The sequence below is a fragment of the Rissa tridactyla genome, chromosome 4, assembly GCF_028500815.1.
Source record: "Rissa tridactyla isolate bRisTri1 chromosome 4, bRisTri1.patW.cur.20221130, whole genome shotgun sequence".
NCBI lineage: Eukaryota > Metazoa > Chordata > Aves > Charadriiformes > Laridae > Rissa > Rissa tridactyla.
In genome coordinates, this window is record NC_071469.1 from 68,446,576 (window position 1) to 68,465,871 (window position 19,296).

Consider the following 19,296-nt stretch of genomic DNA (forward strand, 5'->3'; position numbering starts at 1 on the left):
GATGGTTCTCATTTATTTCAGTAGTTCATTTAACATCACCGTTCCTATTCTAGTTTGCCTTTTCACAGCCAGCGTGTCTACATACATCCTACACACTGCAGCACATTAATGTTTTGATCCGGGATCAAACTCTCATGGGTTAGACCGAGTGCCTCAAAGACCTGCTAAGATGAAAACTACAATTAAAGGGTCGCAGGCTCATAGCTCCATATGGTTCAGTGATTACTGGGTGTATGCAGGAGAATCACTGCAAAGGAGAGGGTCAACAAGGCCTGCGGAGAAGGAGTACAGCCAAGAGAAGATCAGGCTGCTTTTGTTACTGGTTCTACGTCTTCATTTTTTTGACCAACAAATGCAGTCTGGTCAAATGTAGGTCCAACAGGACCAGGCTGCCACACCCAAGATCATGAACTCAAAATTTAGCAAGTCAGATAATACTTTAAAGAGAATCACAGATTTGATTACACCTGGCCTAATTAATGCCCAAGTCAGAAGTCCATCAAGGATTCAAATTAATTTCTTCAAGGCAAACGGTTGAGTTGTGGGACTAAATTCCCTTCTGGCTTATATGAACAAATCCCCAAAATCACTGGAGCTATCTCCATGTTCACCACTTGAAAATATGGCTTTTATATCTTAAAGATATACACCACTGCCGCAGAAAATGGCTTTTGATGACATTAAATTAAATAGGATTTTTTTTTTCCAGCCAGGATTTATTTCATTTTAGTTTTTTGAGACTTAAATCTTCTGGTCCAAAGAAAATGTAAGTACAATTGTGGATGCACTGAATAATGGCATCGCCAACAAAATTCAGGGAAAAAAATCGAATTGGATACATTCAAAATATAGGAGGCCTCTGTGGATGTCTGAGCTTATTATAAAGTCCTTTTGTCTTCTTTGTCCTCTAATCTATTACAGACAGGAGAGAGTTTGCTCTCTTAATGAAGCTGAAAACAATAACTATACAATAAATAAAACTCACACCAGTGTGGCCTCTTTCATGTTGAGCTTTGATACTCAAAATACAGCAAGAGCATACAAGATATTTGTGAATAAGATCAGCGTCTTTCTTCAAAAAGGCTTGTAACGTGAGTAATTAGGAAAAGCAATCAGTTGGCTACCTGTTGTGTGGACTTAAGCTCCAACACGTCACTTTGGTTGAGAATTTCCAGCTCAAGCAGTCAGATATTAAGGACTAAAACGGTGAAAAGCACAATTAACTGGGCACACGCACAGGCTGAACTTCACACTCGGGCAATACAACCCTGCAAAGAGTCTAACGAAACAGGAGAGAGAGAAGCAAGGAAGGAGATGGTGGGAACTTCCATGATTAGCACCTCCAGGAAGTGAAAAGGCAAGTCCTGATTACTTTGTTGTTTAACAGTCAGTGCCTGAGAAGTCACAAATTTGGGGCCTGCCACCTCCACGAAAGACTGGAATGAATTTTCATCTCTACGTGATCAAAGAGAAAAGGCTAGGACTGCCTCGAATCAGGCTGATGCAGAGGTGATGAGCAGGACAGAGAGGACTTGCAAGTGAACTGACCTTGACCTTGCAGTCAACTATATTTTTTGAGAAGAAAAACAGCATCAGAGAGTAACTCAGAAGCTCCGACCTCTATTTGGAGAGCAAAAGGCCAACCTAGGTCTGCACAAAGGATATGAACATTATAGCACATGTAGCACATGTGAACTCGACTTGGTGTTACTCTAATTTTCCTGGTGGCACTATACAATACCAACAATTTCTTCTCAGTTAATTAGAAAGATGATATATTTTCATTCAGTTTTAAAGCCACGCAACACAAACAATATGGGGTACAGAAGAGCCAAGCTCTTTCATTCCTTTGGTGCAGCAGGATTTGCTAAAAAAGCTGACCCTCCTTCCTCAGATGTCAAAAATAATTCACACCTGTAGGAAGAACTGAGCTTAGAAGAATGCAGAGATTCACATATATTCCATATATTCACACTGGAAGGGCCTCAACAAGCATCAGCCTAAAATAACCACTGAAACCTGCAGAGAAAACTTGTGGGGAACCAGGGAAGTACAAGAAAGCTATCCAGCAACAAACCCAATGCCTTCCTTGAAAACAGGGGGGTGGGAGGAGGAGCCGGAGAGCTACAGCCCAGACACCTTAATTGCAGTTCCCAGAAACATTCTGCAACAAACAATCCAATAATTTGTGAGCGCTTGGAAGATAACACTGAGATGAGTAACTGTCACTAGGGATTTGTCAACAGCAAATCATGTCAAAATAATCTAATTTCCTTCTTTGAGAGTGTAAGAGAGACAGAGGGTTGAGCAGAAATCACTGATGTCCTGCATCTTGGCTTGAGCCAGGCGTCTGATGCTGTTTGCCTTGACATTGTCATAAGACAGCCACAAAAGTGTGACCTGGGATGGTGGGGAAACTTGAGCAGAGTGTGGTGTAAAACTCATCAGCCAGCCACGCTGACACAGCTCTTGACAGAGGTTCCTGGCCACATCCAAAGCCCTGGGGTCTGGCTCTATCCAAGCCAGCTACTTGGACAAAGAAAAAGAGCTGGACAAAGACAGTACAGAGAACCATCAGGTGGGAAGGGGATCTTCAAAATAATGCCTTGGCTTTGCAACGGATCACAGCTGAACGACAATCATCAGCGTCAAGCTGCTGTGCACCAGCCTGCGATGGAGGAACAGGTCCACGCTGCAACGCTACACCTCTCCTCTGCCCAGCAGCCACGGGCAGAACGGGGCATAGCTGTGCCCACGCTTGGAGACGCACTTCAAGACGACTGGGGCTAACCTCAGAGGTATGGATGAAAACAGCAATAGCGATGGCATCTGGACAACTCAGCATATCAGTCAAATTTGCAGGAAACGGGTCCGTGTCGTTTAGAGAAACCTGAAGGTTGACAGGACAAAAGCCTAACTAGGTAACGCGCAGCCAAAAGAGGATAAACTGCTCTCCATCCCCACCGCGGGCTGGATGAAGAATAAGGGGCTCAAATAAACAGAGGTCTGAATGAGAAAGAGCTGCAGGGCAGGGACGGACAGAGGGCGTGCAGAGCCTGAAGAACATGAATATTTTTAGACTGATGCCTTTCAGAAGCCATGCAGGGCTGTTTTAGGGCACCTTCCACCAGTTCACCACAGCCATGACACTGGCAATTTCAGAAAGCCCACTTTTAGAAGAACATCTTTTTTGCTAATACAGCTTTACAATTTCAACTCCCTCCAACAGAGCAAGATGTTTGGTTTTCTGGGGTCAGAGTTACAGAGCTTAGCTTGAAAATGATAATAAAACCCAACAGTCTCTCTTTTCATATCACCAAAGACTTAAATGGGGTAGATACGTAGAGATGCACGTTTTCCCTCTGTAGCGCTCAAAGTACAGCATTGTGTGTTGACGGTACCGAAGACAATACAGGGAAAACACATCTAATGAGATCATTCAATAAATAAGAGGCCGCTTCACTGATGAAAGTGCTTCACGTGGTTTTACATTTTAAGCCTAAACACATCGTAATTACCCTTGCAAAACAAGCTACAGAAGAAACTGCATCTGTTGGCCTTTCCAGAGCAAACCGGGACCTCCAAGAGACAAAATAATCATCGCTCGTTGCAGAGGTCAGTCCCCTGCGGTTTCATTCTAACGAAGGGCAGGCATCGCTTGTGCCCCTGCCCCTCCGTGCGCAAGCCAGTCCTGCCACAAACAGCAAAATGAGGACAGAGACAGTCTATTACTTGATACAAACAGAGTAAAAAGGAGAAACAATGCCAATAATAAATACGAATGATAAAGCTACTACACCTTGAGGGAAACAGTCGATTAAAACAGGAATAAAAATGGCTTTATTGATAAGAATATGTATTAATGGGCATAGTAACTACAAAGGAGCCTGGAAAAGTGAGGAATATGTATCAATTGCAAATGGTCTGAATATATTTTCAAGGGTCTGGACAACCTATAAATAACAATTCCTCCAAAAAAAAAGAAGTAGGATATGCCTTTTCTTTGTTTACTCTCCAGAATTTTTTATTTACCAGCCCAATAATAAGTGAAAGGTGTGAAATTTCCCTTTTATTATGTGGAAAGCTTCTGAATATAAGAAGGAGACCATGAGAAATCCTGTTACTAGGAAATTTCTATCACAAAATTTCCTCAAGAAAGCAACCTGTGGAGCTTACTAACACTGCCACCAGCCTGCAAAGACCCTCCGTGGCAGATAATGGTGGTCCCCACAGCAAGAAATTGAGGTCAGAGCAATGCATGGCACTGCGGCTTGATGACAAGAGGCATGACTTAAATCTCTCTGCACCAAGCAGTGATGCTCCCCAGACAGCTGGTGGAGGCACCAAGGCAACATGCAGGGAGCAGAAGGGTAAAATCCATACCCTACCAAGCCGTTGACACGGAAGATGCACAACCTACGTGTCCTGTGCTCTTTGAAACCCTTCTTCTGTTGATGTCACTGCCAAAACTCCTATTGCCTTCAGTCATTTAACTCATAACGTGTTTTCTTTGCTGGGAGGAGAAGAGTGCAAGAGGATCTCCCCCAACATGGCCCACACAGCCTGATGGGGGCCACCCAAAGAAGGAGGCTCTCCAAAAAAGCATCCCCGTCCCAGCTTTCACAGCACCTCAGTGCCTGCTGTAATGAGTCCAGCGTCCTCTGGACTAGCTCCTTTAGAAAAACCTGATTATGTACCAGCACAATCCAGGTCTAATTTCATTCCTGCTGCTGAGTGGAAGGAATGTGCCTGCTGACACCATCTTTTTCTCCACAGGTAAAACGTTTTGCAAAACTTCACAGCAGTGGACAACACGTCTGAATAGAAAAATAAAAACGAAAGACGCCATCAGGGAGTGCAGAGAAAGTGTCAACCTTTCTTTAAACATGTAGATAGCTTTAAGAGACTCCATTTTATGAGACACTTATAGTCACAAAGCAAAACATTTGAAAGTTAGGCAGGAAGACAGTGATTTATAGAGCAAAATAAATAATCGTGTAAACAAATACATGACGTAACACAGAAGCATTCACGGACAAAATTAGTTGCGTGTCAATCCAAACAACCTAAAACTTTTAATGCTTCACTTCACAATCATGGTTTTAGTCGAAACGCATATTTCTTTCATTATGGGAATAAATGTCCTAAGTAATACAGGACAAAACCCCAGGAAATATATTTACCTACCATCTTCTTCAGTTAAAATGGCCAATGGCAAAAAAACTCGCTGAATGGCCAACGTCGTTATTCCGATTCACCTTTCCACGAGTTTGTTTGTTGTTGACTTTGTTACAAATTTGCTTTGGCGAAAGCACACGTTTGTGCCTGAACCTTCTGTTACACTTTTTACAGCCAAAATAAGAACACTGCTGAAGAGCATCCTAAATTAGTAAGAAAGCATTAGAGGGGGCAAGGGGAGGTAAACAACTTAAAATGCCAAAGACAGGATAAAGGTGTTTGCTGACATTTGTGGTATTTTTCTTCCCTCCTAACTCATATTTTTGGATTTTTTCGTAACCGAAATATTTGTTCTCATTCTGCTGGGATTATTTTTAGGGATTTCACTGAATGCCACATGCCCTAGTAAAGAGTCTCATGGATTTCCCTCTAAAGTTTTTGGTTGTAACTCACTGTGTACATCTGCCCTTTTATTCCTATCTCTTAACTAGTTATTCATTCTGAAGCTGGTCACTCTTTTATCATACCACAACATGGTTGCTTTAAAATAGGACACGGCTAATACACAATACAAAGCCAGAAGGTTTCTTTGCTCTTGAAAATACCATATGCAGAAAATAAAGCTCCATGGACAGTCCATCATCCATGCAGGAATTCCCATTTGCTCTCAAAAAGCCATGAAAGTCTTTCCAAGAAACAACCGTTTTTTTTTGGTTCCTTGCAGGAGATGCCGCGTATCTGGCAGCATGCTAGCTGACATGCTACCGAACGTGGGTGCTACCAGCTTCTCCTCCCCTTGTGTTACTTTTGACAGTGTCCTTCTGCAAGAAGAGCACTGTCAGGAGGAACTAATCGCCCTTTTGCAAGTCAAGGGACTAACACTTGCCTTGCCGAGGCAGGAGCAGAGCATTGCCTGGTTGGGCAGGACCCAACCATGCCCGGTCCCCCCAATGCCTCCCCTCCCCTCACTGCTACAGGATTATGAATAAAGCTCCAACGTCAGTGTATCCTCCTAGAAATCACGAAACCAGCACCCTACAAACGAGAGCGGCAAGAGCTCTGGCAGCTCTGCAGCACTTTACCACTGCCATGAAGTGGGAGGGAGCATCACTCTCACCCTGGAAGCTCCTCACCCTCACCCCCAAAAAGCCCTGAGAGTGACTCAGACGGCAGAGGGATGTCCCTGGGTGTCCCAGACCTTCAGGGATACCAAACCTTCATAAAGGCCTATTTAACAGTAGCTTCTCTGGTCCTGTTTCCCATGAATTTCCACAGCCTTTCCACCCTCCTGCATTAGTCATAAAACTATTAGAAAAGGCACCATCCAATGACTATTTACCCAATCCTAAAAGCCATGTCAGGAAGAAGCAGGATGAAAACATCACCGAAAGATGCTGGTCTCACTCAGTGTACAAGAACTTCCCGACTTTCAGAAAGTTGCATTTATACTGGAGGCTTCCTGCCCAGCTTGGTGGCATTTAGGATCAGTGCACCCACATGCTCTGGGGGGGACAATCTTGTCCTTGCATCAGCGGGAAACAAACCCGAACTCCACCACATTTCAACCTACCGTTTATGTGCACTGAAGGTTGTTAACGGAGCAGAGATGCTGTTTGCTTCATGTTGATGCTCCCACTCCGAGTTTCAAGGGGATAGCCCAGCTTCATGGAGCGGACCTGAACCACCTGGAAGCACTGATACGCCGGAGTCAGCAAAAAGCTACCATGGCTAAGAGAGAGCAAGTTTTTGTGAACAAACCCGAAAGAAATACTGATGGATTAAAAAGTGCCATTCTCCCGAGTTTATCAATTTGACTACTCAGATGCTGGATGCCACCTTCAGGAGAAGTAGAGCATTCAAAGACACCTTATTCTGATTCTTCATATTTTAAATATAGATATGCAACATTTGCATCTGCTCCCATTCCTCCTCTCATTCTCACTTCTTAAAAAAAAAATTAAAAGCTTTTTGTTGAGAAGACTGTCTTTGGTCTTGCCCTCAGACACTGCTGTGAACTACTCTGTGGTGTAAGACTATCTTCTACATGACCAATTGTCAAAAAGAAACCGCTATGAATAATTCAGTTTTTTCCAATAACATCCATGTTTATGCTTCAGGTTCTGGGGTACTTGCTGCTGTGCTGTCTTTTGGAATTTCTAACAAGAAAAAGATACATCTCAGGAGGTTCTCTCAGCAACTATAGCTTTAATATTAAATAAGAAAAAATTCAAATGATCTCATCCTCATTTAGAATTTTCCATGTTGCCAGTATTTGCATATTCATTACCTCTCCAGGTCACTAGACACACATTGCCTTTGACCTTGCTAAATGTCAAAAAGCTCCTAGCATTTTGCTTTGCTGATTCAAGCCATCAATTATTTCCATACATTTTTCTTCCCTTGCTTCATTCAGATAAATTACTTACAAAGCCATAATTGCTTATGCACTATGCTGAAATTGTTCTCAATCGTCTTTCACTGAAGATTTTACAGAAGAGATTTTGACCCGTGCTTTACATAAAAGTACTAAGAGAGTTTTCTGGAAGATTTCTAGTCGGACAACTAAGGAGCTGGGAATTCTACCCATAGGTTAAACACAAGGTCAGTGGCAACACAGTCTGGACTACCTAAATACATATTCGCCATAGGGCAGGCAGCAGGTGCCTGCGCCATATGAGGGCAACCCTGGGAAAAACCTGCAACCCAGGGATGTGGAGCTCCTCCGACACGACACACAAGGATGGAGAAAGCAACTTCAGAGAGCAAGCCAAACGGGAGCGACATGTATTTTGATGTTATAAAGTGGTTAAGGTCCTTTATTAATTCCCACACTCCGAAAAGACATGAAAAGTGGCCCAGAAATATAAAAGTAACAAGGCCCAGATCTAGCTCTCTTTCAGCCTGCTCTCTTCTCCCACCACAAAGTGCCTAAATCAAAGCCAAATCCTATCTACAGAGAAGGAAGTTGTTCAGAAAGTAAACCAAACAGTCTGGGAATGTATTGGATTATTCTACCACTTGTCCTGAATACTAATCAGCTTCTTCCACTCAAATCTTTAATCATAAGGAAAAAAAAAAAAAGTATAACCATGATGTAAATAATATGAATGTAAAATGTAAATACTGATTTCCTTTATCATTTCAACCTGCTTAAAAATGGATTTCAGTGCTTATCTAAAAATAAGGACATATTCCCCATTCAATTACTCTTCTCACCGACGGAGATTCCTTTGACTACCCCCTTTTTAATACATTTTCATCAGCAAAATTTTACAAGCAGATTCGAAAATCTAGAAGGTTTAAGTCTCTGGGAGTTTCACTCCCACACCTCATCCCCCCACACAAAACAATACCACTAACTCGCCTGGCTCTGACCAGCAACACGACTCAGAGTGCAAAAATCTCCCGAAGCAATAAGTTGGCGTCATGTCCCTGGGAAACACAAGGTGCTTTTCTCAGGAGCTGCAACTCCCTGTGACCATCTCTCCAAAGCAGAGCAGTGATCCCAGTCCCCGTCCCCCTCCCTGCCCATCCCCACTCCCTGCAGGGCTTCATCCACCCAGCTTCAAATAAACCCCACCCATGGACTCAGAGCCTGCAATTCTCCCAACAAATCACTGCAGGGATTAGCTACTCTACCTGTTAAAAAGTTTCTCCTAATTACTTTGCTAAATCTCCATGAGTTCTAAGCTCATTCATTCTAGTTCTGTTTTGGATGGAGAACACGTCATTCCTTTCTTTTGCAACAACCTTTTATTTCATTATTAATATAATATATAATATTTACATATAAATATTTCATCAGGCACATATTTAGACAGTCACAGAATAGATATGGCAATTTTTCTGAGCTGCCAAATTGCTAAAGCATAAAAGATTATTTTTTCCCCATCCTCAGCTGCAAATAACATCTGTACCATCAAAGCAAAGTGGGCCCAATTCTGAACTCTCTCCTGCCCACGTAAAACCCAAACAACTAATTTATGCCCCACTGATACACTCCAGATTTGCAATGATGCACCTGAGATCATAATTCAGCCTCATATTTCTAACTAATTAGGCCTGTTCCATTTCAAATATAATCCCTGAAGAATGTTCCCCTTCAGCGTGATTTCATTAGTTGTTTAGAATTTATTACCGAGTAGGAACGACATACATAAACTGGGACTCAAACTGAAAGGAAAATTCAGAGTATCACAATGTGACCGACTGTTCTGCCAACCAGGTTACCATGAAATATCTCTGATGTTTTAAGAGGCTTTACAAGTACTTGGAGACCAATGCATTTGGAAAACAGTTTATATTATAAACAATATTTTATGTAGCACCAAAGTAAAACTAGAGCATATAAAACGCAAGCCCAACATGCAGCGATGTCCAGTGTGAAAAATGATTCTGTCCTTCCTGCTATCATCACTTGATAAGGTACACGATGTAAACATTTGATTATATTGTACCTGATGGCATTTTTATTTCCTGAGCATTCCCTTCCAGCCGTAAAAGTGGTGCATTTAAATTATTACTGGATCGCATCCTGTCTGCCAACAGCAGGCATTTATTTATTTATTTATTTTAACTTTTATTTATCAAAATTTCCACACAAGAAAATGGCTGGCGCTGCGAGCAGGGGCAGGACTCTGAGCATGGTCCCTACACGTACTTCCCACTTTCTGCTTGTGTTTCTTAGTGCCCTTCTCCTCAAACTGAATTGGGACAAGCCACCTTTAGGGGCACGTGGCTTCTTCAGAGAGCAGGCTCTGCTGATGACTTATCTACGATGACACATCTCCCTCAGCTCTGTCCCTAGCATCATAGAATCATAGATTCGCCTAGGTCGGACAGGACCTTTCAGATCATCGAGTCCAACCATCAACCCAACTCTGACAAAAGCCATCACTAACCCACGTTTAGCACCACATCTACCCGTCTTTTAAATACCTCCAGGGATGGTGCCTCAACCACTTCCCTGGGCAGCCTGTTCCAATGCTTGACAACCCTTTCAGTGTAAAAATTTTTCCCAATATCCATCCTAAACCTCCCCTGGCACCACTTGAGGCCGTCTCCTCTTGTCCTATCACCTGTTCCTTGGGAGAACAGACCGACCCCACCTCTCTACACTCTCATGACTACCTTCATCCTTTTATTCTGTGGGGGAAGGCAAAGAAGAGTGAGAAATGAACACGAGCACTTCACAGGGTGGTCTTTTACTCTCATTCTTCCCCCAGAGGTCTTCAGTCTCCCACGGGAGGTGGACACTACAGTAACAACAGTGACCATATCCCACCCAAGGTGTTGAGCTCTTCTTGCTGCTGGTGCTGTACTTCCATGATCCTAACTAATCTCTCAGAGAAAAGCTAGCAGGGCTCACAAAAATCTACCAAACAATATAGATCAAAGTCAGTAAAGCCCATAGCTTGTGATGAGCGCCAACACACCTACGAGAAAACAGTGAAGGATAATAATAGCAATAAGCAAAGGTTTATTGATCAAATCAGATATTGCATGTCTTTCATTACTGCAGCATCCTCAGAATCTCATCTCTAAAACTTCTAGGGTAGGAACTGTTATCTCTGTTTTACAGATAGGGAACTGCAACAAAGAAAAACCGTCGCAGACACTTTTGTTAGGACAGGCTCTGCTGCTTTCCGTGGATGCTTCGCTCTCCATAGCCACGCAGGGAGCACAGGTACCAAACATTCAGGTGGTTAAAACTTTCAGCTAAATTCCTTTCCAAAGCCTACTAATTAGACCTCAAACCAAGTATCTCTGCTGTATTTTACTGCTGAGAGATCGCTTCAGGACGTGACAAGGACTGTGTGACTCAAAGTGCACTGAAAAGCACAGCGACCACGTCTGGTCCAACAGACCTGGGCTAAGAGAGATGAGTCGTCCTTTACTTTTGGTTTCCCATGGTGTCTTTTTATTTTCCCGTGAGAATTTTTAGAATTTGATGGTAAACATGAAAAATCAAAAGTCTTAAACCACGACTTGAGGCCATGCTGTGACAAAGCACAGAAACCAGCCATTTTCCTAGAGAACTCCCAGTCTGGGATCCTGACATCACAGGGCACGGGACTAAAGGGATGGCAGGGAAAAAGAGAGGAGAGGAAAGGAAATACTCTGTTAAAACTGGTCAGATGAACTGAGAGTGAATCAAATCTAAAAAAACCCCCGCATTTCTCTTTGAATTTATCCTTATTTTTTCTTTAGTTTGAACCGAGGGATACGACCTAGAGGAACAGCTCCACTGAAAGATTTGCCCTGTGGAACAACAAAGAGTAATAAACCACTTTGGTGAGAAAGAAAGTCCTCCTCCCCCAAGCAGAAACTCTTCTTACGCCCCAGAGAATGGGAATGTACCCAGCTACCAACGTCCATGAACATATCTGCTCACACACCCACACACCATATACAATGAGTATATGAAATCAATGAGTTATTATAGAAATAAGAGAGTTCCATTAAATATCTTTCCCTGTTTATAACTGACAGAAGCATCTAAAATAAATATTACAAAATTACTGAAAAGAACTGATTTTGATGACAATTGAATAAATGCTATGCTAGTTACGGAAATGATGCCAAAGTCGATATGAAGACACATACTTTTCTCCCACAAGAAATATAATCAAAGTGTTACATAATTTCTGCTTTGTCCATTCGTCTCCAAGTTGTCACTTGCTAGGATCTGAATAAAAGGAGCAGAAATCTAAACAAGAACAGATTAAAGAAACATCTCCTGTATATACCTGTTATCCTCCTGGTTATTATAACCGTTTTCAAGTTGTGTCTCTCATCTCTTCCAGAATACGTGAACTGCTGCATCTAACGCAGCACTACAGAAAATACAGAAAAACAGAGCTTTTTTTTTCCCCCACCAGTAAAGCATTATAAAATAATAGCAATCCGAGCAATGCATCCACCAGCCTTTGGAAGTCAGCAGGACTCATCCCACTGGGTCCACCAGGGACTGGATGAGGGCCTGGAGTGGTGGAGCTGGTGGGAAGTCCTCATCCACACTCTGGGAAACGTTCCCCACAACCCAGACTCAACCATCCCTTCCTCTAACATGAACCGCATGATTACCTCCCTGCTGAAGAAAATAACAGCATCTGCTTAAAAGCTTTGAAACGGACAGCAGGATAAATGATGCAGAGCTCACTGGATAAATACAAGACTTTCTATGACTGTGAAAGACTTGAAGTAAAGTCGTCCAGGGCAAAACGTGGGACACACCACAGCTGTTACACAGATCCTTGTCAAGACTGCCCCTACCTTCTGACCCTTCCATGTCTTTCATCTTCTGCCTTTTCATAACATAAACCTTCTGTAAATGACCTTTTCTGTGCAGATAAAATTAAACATCTATAATGGTGATGACTTAATGATAAGAGATCTGAAAGAGAAGCTGCGTCATGAGTAGTCCTCATCGCGATAACCACGAATGCCATCATCAGAATAACCACGATCCCAGCCATAACGACATCAGTGAAATTCCTGTGTCGGCAGGGGCTCCCCAGTGCTACCACAGCTCTGAATTAAGGCAGCTCGTGCAGGCCGGTCCCAGACCGTTCGTACAGGAGCCGGTCTTCCCTACAGCAACCCACGTTGCTTTAAAACTGCCATCAGTAGGAGACTAATCCCCCTGTGACCCTTTTATAGGGCAAGACAGACCTCTCTCCAGGGGATAACCTAAGATCCAAACCACTTTCAATCTCTGGAGACGGAGCCAAAGACACCTCTGCTCTCAATTTAGATACATCAGCCCTGGTGGGATGAAGCCGGTCCTAGCGCAGATGAACCCACAACCAGGAGAAGGCCAAGCAAGAAGGTTCCAGCTCTCCTGCAGCCTTGACTCTCAGGTGGCCCTTGGTGTCATTAGTCCACATGACTGCCGGCTGGGACAGAAGCACGCTTCGATAAAAAGCTGTGCCAGCGCACCAGTAAATAGCTCTGATGAAAGCGCTGCAGATACCACAACATGTAATCAAGTGCATAAATAATTTGTTATACAACAGACCTTGGAAAAAACAAATCAGTTGATTATCAATAATAACTAAGTATATTGCAGCATCTTATCCCTGGAGGCCCCAAAAGAGGTCAGTTGTGCTGAGCACAGAACGTTGTTAAAAGCAAATCTGCCATAATATTTGGGCATCTGAAACGAGAATAAACGAGGGCTGCACAAGCCACTTCACAAAAAAGTGAAAATAAGTACCAACAATACAACAGACACATGAAAGTCATTTAGTGAACATCTTTATCAGATACACAGCAACAAAGAATGGCTCATTATTTCCCATCAACATATCAAACTGGACTTTTCATTTTCCAATAATAAATGCTGAGCATTTCCAAAATAATTGATGTCTGTTATGTTTTCCTTCCCATTCCCGATGCTGATGGTTCGCATTCAGAGTCAGAGCAGACCATGCAGATCTGCATGCAGACCAGCTAAGATGGACCAGCTCTTGCTCTCCTTTTTTTTTTTTGTCTCCTTGTTTTAGACAGTATCAACAAATGAGATCAGTATCAGATCTGCATTTATAGGAATGTGTCCTCCTATCTCGTGTGCTTGTTCCTGTGTCAAGGAATGTAAAGCTAGGCATTGGGGAAATAATGATTGCCTCACACTTTTTTTTTTTTTTTTTGTAAACATAAATGGGACTCCTATGTCATTTTTAGTTCTCTCTTCACAGTAAAATCATGGATTCAGGGAACTACAGAGCCAAACAACACAGCATCAAAAACGTAACCACCGTAAGACTCTTGCTGCTGTGTATTTAGGGGAGAAATAAATCAGCTTCTTTTCCTTAGCAAAACCACATGGGAAGAAAATAAGGGTTTACTTACACTGTACGATGAGCTGTACCAAAGCTTCTCTGGGTTTCACATTAAACCCGTTGTATTGGCTGGTCTGGCACCTGTAGGTTCCAGTCATCTCCCTGGACACGTTCACGATCCTCAGGATCCCATCGTAGCTCTCCGTCTGCATGGCCCCGTCTGGCATCGCGACCTCCTTGTCTGCTCGCGACCAGAGAATGATGGGCTTGGGCTTCCCTGTCACCTGGCACTGCAGCTCGATCGTGTCCCCTTCCCGGGTCACCAGGGGTGACTTTTCTTGAGGAACAGTCAAATTGGGTGGGACTTCAAAGAAGAAAAAAAAAATGGTTCAACAATTAGCATTACATGAGGTGGCTTTCTGGCTTGTACAGCCATAATTATATACGAAGACTTAAATTACACACAGACAGCACTGTATAGAGATTACGGACACTGGAAGCCTGTGCAATGCTACTATATTTATGAGACATGGTGCTCAGCAGCATAAAGTGGTTCATATAAGATTGAACAGCCCCAGCTATGACACTTACTGGCCTGCCTGTGCATCTCTGACACGCCAATACGCTGTACCAGTGTACAGCAGCGCATTCGGACCACCGGTCGCAGCGAGCACTTTATCACTGCAAATTATGGCTTTCCTTTTTATGAGTATTTGGCACTAAAACCCCTTTTTTATAACAGACCAGCAGCTGATTTTATCCAGCTCGTAATGGCTGCGCAATGAGGAAGAACTGTGTCAATTCGGAAATCAGCTTGGAATTCAAGACTTGAAACCAAAATACAGTTGGCGCCTTTCTATCACAGGAGGTTTATTATAAAGGTATTTTTTCATAGAGATTTGCATTAACAGTTCTGGAAGGTATATGTGAACAACCGTTCCCAGCAGGAGTCAGACATCCCCTTGGAGCAGGAATACCTGGCAGCGCCTCGCGGTGAGCTGGCGATGCCCAAGGACCCGTCCTTCCTCCCCTCCGCAGTCTTGCAAGAGCGAGACTTTCTAATCACCCCCAGTGTCCCTCCGAATTATCAGCCAGGGCTCTGAATCACCAGTGCTCGGCAACGAGGAGAAGAGCCCGCTCGCCACAGAAGAGATGCTGCTGCTCAAGGTGCTTGATCAGAACAGAAATGCTGTGGCATCCCTGGTGTGACCATCACCTGGTGATGACCTTCCACTAGTGGATCCCATCAGCTGCAGCCTCTCTACCTCCATCGTTTAGGTGACAGCGTTTGATAATTATGAAGCACTTCAAGCTCTGCTGGCCTGATGGGAACGGTTTTGCCATGCCCAATTATCATTTCCATCTCATCTGAAACTGCTTGTGAGCTCCAGATCACCCATGGTGCCCTCAGTGCCGCGGACCCTTGCTTAGGGGGCAGGCACGGGCTGTCATGTGGCGGGTGAAGACATGGAAAAGCCAATTTAAACACTGCCCGCTCTCTCTTTCCTTTCATGCCTTCTGAAAACTCGTCTGCCTTTATGGGTCTTCTCTTCTGAATCACGTAGAGAGATGCTTTCTGATTTAAAATGGTCCCTCCTAGGAGCGTTAGCTCTCCACGCTGTCCTGCCCTCAACTACTTCGCTTGAATGCCAGGATTGACAAAATACAGCCTGCATCGTAACTCCCGTCTGCAGGAAAAAACAATCAAAGGCTATTTTCAGGCCCCCAGAGTCAGAAACAACAGACCTGTACCAGTGAGGAACAGTTCCAGTTTTCCCCTGGGATCTACCCTGTGTCCACAGACCTGCCAAGCCTGCTAGGAATCAGAGTTTAGATCAGGGGCTTTCATGGGTACTAAAATGCTGTTTTCAGCTGTTTTGAAGGCTTTAAATTCTCCTTCTGAATCTGGTGGGACATGCAAAAGTGGAAATAACTTTTTCCACAGGAGGGTAAAGGAAAAATTATTTTATACTTCATAAAAAAGAAGGAAAAAAAAAAAGAGAAAAGATAAAGACTGCTTAATAAAACATTCCCAACATCAATAAAACATTCTTATTTTTACTTATGCCTGTGAGTGCCATAGCAGGTCCTGAGCACAGGCCAACGCCCTGGAGACCTGGATCACTTGGAGGAAGCTCAAAGTACAACCACCCCCTGAAGATGCCTAAACGGAAGGGCTGCAGGACACGAGATGTCCACCCCAGTGAAGGGAGGGCGGTACAAAGCCATGACAGAAGTCTTGTCAGAGCTCTACCAGAGCTCAGAGACAAAACACAGACGGCAAAGGGTGCTGAAGGTGGCGACGGATGAGACAGAAGGAGCAGGTGAGCGCTGCTCTATGGTTCTCCAAGCTTTTCTGACTGCAATTCTCCACCAGCGTGTGTCCTTCCCTCTCCCTCCTTTCTGCATCCCACGCTTTGGCTGTGAAGTACATGGTACTTGTGCTGGACCCGCATCAGCCGGGTGCTTGCTCTGGGACTCCTCCACCTCCTCTCCTGAAAGCGAGCACATCACATAGATACCAAACTGCCACTTCCTAAAACAATGCTCTGTGAAAGCACAGAATAAACTGGGATAAAGCTATTTTTCCAAGATGGAAAACACAGTTTAAAGAGAAAGGTTTGAAAGCACACTGTGCACTGCCTGCCTGCAGAAAGGAGCCTGCTTCCGAACATTTCTTCCAGCTCACCTGGCTTGTGGCTTCTCAGCTTAGTTCATATAATACAGAGCTCTGTCTGGATCAGTAAAAAAAATAATATTTACTTTGTCCCTTCTCCCCTGGCCAGGGGATCTGCTCCCTGCTGTGAATGTGCTTTGACCAAGGCATGTCCCAGGTGGTACGGATGCTGCAGGCTCCCCCGTAGCTCTCCTCTCGCTCCCTGCCCCTCCGGCATCTCCAGCTGCCCCGGGGAAGCACAACCTTCTCCCGTCTCAGGGATTCACTGACCGTGAGAACCGCGAGGCCAAGACCATGGGGTCACAGCTCTCAAACTAAATACCTGATGTCAAGAGGGAAAAGGTCTGCTATCTGCTGGGTACCAGCCTACAGCGCTATCTACAGCTCCGCTTGCAAACCCATGGTCCAGACGGGTCCAGGACATGAGTTTTCCCTTTAGCGGCTGTTTGTGTAGACCTATTTCTGGACATGTTGTGCTGGCAGACTGTTCCAGACTCCATCCTTTCCAGACTGCCATCAGAGCAACAGGTCTGGACTATAAAATAACACCCTGTCTCAGAAATCACCCACCTTCTGGCTGGGGCAAGGGCTGTAACTTCTCATCTCAAGCCCTGAGCCAGGAGCAAGACTTGCCTTTGGCACAGCGAGTCGTCCTGTGCAAATGCTGCCTGTGAAGGCAACTCATGATGGGAGAGAGACAAAAAAATGAGAGAGGAGGCAGCAAAGTCAGCTTCATGGGTGGAAGCTGACCCAACCCTGCACTTGAAACAGGGATGGAATACAAATAAATTGAGGAGCTGTTTCCCAGACAGCCACAACTTTCTTTTGTTTTAAGAAAATCCTTCACTAAGCTGATCACAGGAGGAATAAACAGACAAATGTAGTGTGTCAATGAGGTGGACAAGAGATGAAGGGGGACAGAGATGTACGAGAGCAATTGGGAGCTCATGAAGACTTGCTTCCCATGCAGCCACACGCTGGGGATGCTGGAAGGCGCCAGCTGTGGGACTCTGCCGGCTGCAAGAAACAGCATCTCAGACCAAGAGGCAGGGAAAATCCAGAAATTGGTACACTCAGAGCAAACTATGAATCATATAAGGAAGAAACCAGGACAGAATACACCCTGCTTCTCCTGGTCACACGTAGCTTCTGGAGGCATTTGAGAGGAAGGAGAGTGAACGCCACAGGACATGCATCTTTGGGGTGAAAAAAAAGAAAAAAAAAAAAAGATGCATGCCAAAAAGGTCCTGTGCAACTGCGAGCAAGTAATTCACCCTCTCTTTAACTCAGTTGTCTTTCTGAAAAATAGAGAGACAGTGCTGCAAAAACTGCAGACTGCGAAGATAAGGACCACAGAGTATGAGGTCTGCAGGCGGGCTGATAAGATAGGCTGTATCAGTACCCCAGATGGAAAGATACCTTAAAACACCCCAACTCATCATCTCCTGCGGCATTTTGCAACACAACCAGTATCTGTCACATTGTATGCCAGCCAATATTTTATTATGGCTTACTGTATTTATTAATGTTCTTGTTACTGGAAACGGAGAAGGAGAGAGGAGGGGCGAAGCCATCCATTAAAACAAATAATTTCATGGGCAATGCCATAAATAAGAAGCCTGGATGCGGCTTTCATGTATCACATTGGACTGACAGTGCTCGAGAGCGTGAGCTCCCACAAAGTATTTCTCTGCCTCCACCGCAGCGGTTATGGCTATGGGTCGCCCTTAGCTGGGATGCCGATTCTCCACTGGCTCATTAGGAAGAAGGACAGCAACGAATCCTTGCTCAGGGAGGGGTTTGGGGAGGGCTTCCCTTTTTATACCCATCTATTTATTGTCACAAACTCGCAGGTACTTAATTATCTCGGAGATGTCTATTCTGCTGTCAAGTTTGGCTTAAATTAGCTACAGGGTCAAAAAATATCAGGGGGCGTGAGGGACTGCGACACACCAACTGGCAGGCACTGGCAGCCTGATCATGTATGACTTGTGTTCATAAGCAATAAAGCTAAACAAAGCCACAAAAGGAACTCAAATCAATGCAATGCCCACAGAAAAATCAGGAAGGTGGGAAGGGAGTGGGGGGGGAGAGGGAGAGAGATGGAAAATTGAGGAGAAAATAATCATTCAAATCTTTTCTTCCCTTACTACCACCCAAGATGTCGGAAGGCCCCAGGACCAGGGACCAGGCAGCTGAGGCTGCTGTGGAGGAGGGCCCTGAAAATCTGTGTGAGCAAAGGTGTAGAAACATAGAATCATAGGCTGAGAGAATTGGGGGGGTTCAGCCTGGAGAAGAGAAGGCTCCGGGGAGACCTTCCAGCCCCTTCCAGTCCCTAAAGGGGGATACAGGAAAGCTGGGGAGGGGCTCTGGATCAGGGCCTGTAGCAACAGGACAAGAGGTAACGGCTTTAAACCAAAAGAAGGTGGATTTATATAGATATAAAGAAGAAATTCTTGACTGTGAGGGTGGTGAGACACTGTCCCAGGTTGCCCAGAGAGGTGGGAGATGTCCCGTCTCTGGAAACATTCCAGGTCAGGTTGGACAGGGCTCTGAGCAACCTGATCTAGTGGAAGATGTCCCTGCTCATGGCAGGGGGGTTGGACTAGATGGACTTTAAAGGCCCCTTCCAACCCAAACCATTCTATGATTCTATGA

General features: G+C 44.4%; 1 protein-coding gene across 1 annotated transcript in view; it reads right to left on the bottom strand.

Moving 5' to 3' along the window:
• Positions 1 to 19,296, bottom strand: part of MDGA2 (MAM domain containing glycosylphosphatidylinositol anchor 2) — a 365,679-nt gene that overhangs the window by 103,770 nt on the left and 242,613 nt on the right. The window contains exon 8 of the mRNA XM_054201390.1: positions 14,032 to 14,325. Within this exon, the coding sequence (XP_054057365.1) occupies positions 14,032 to 14,325 (294 nt within the window). The remainder of the gene's footprint in view (positions 1 to 14,031; positions 14,326 to 19,296) is intronic.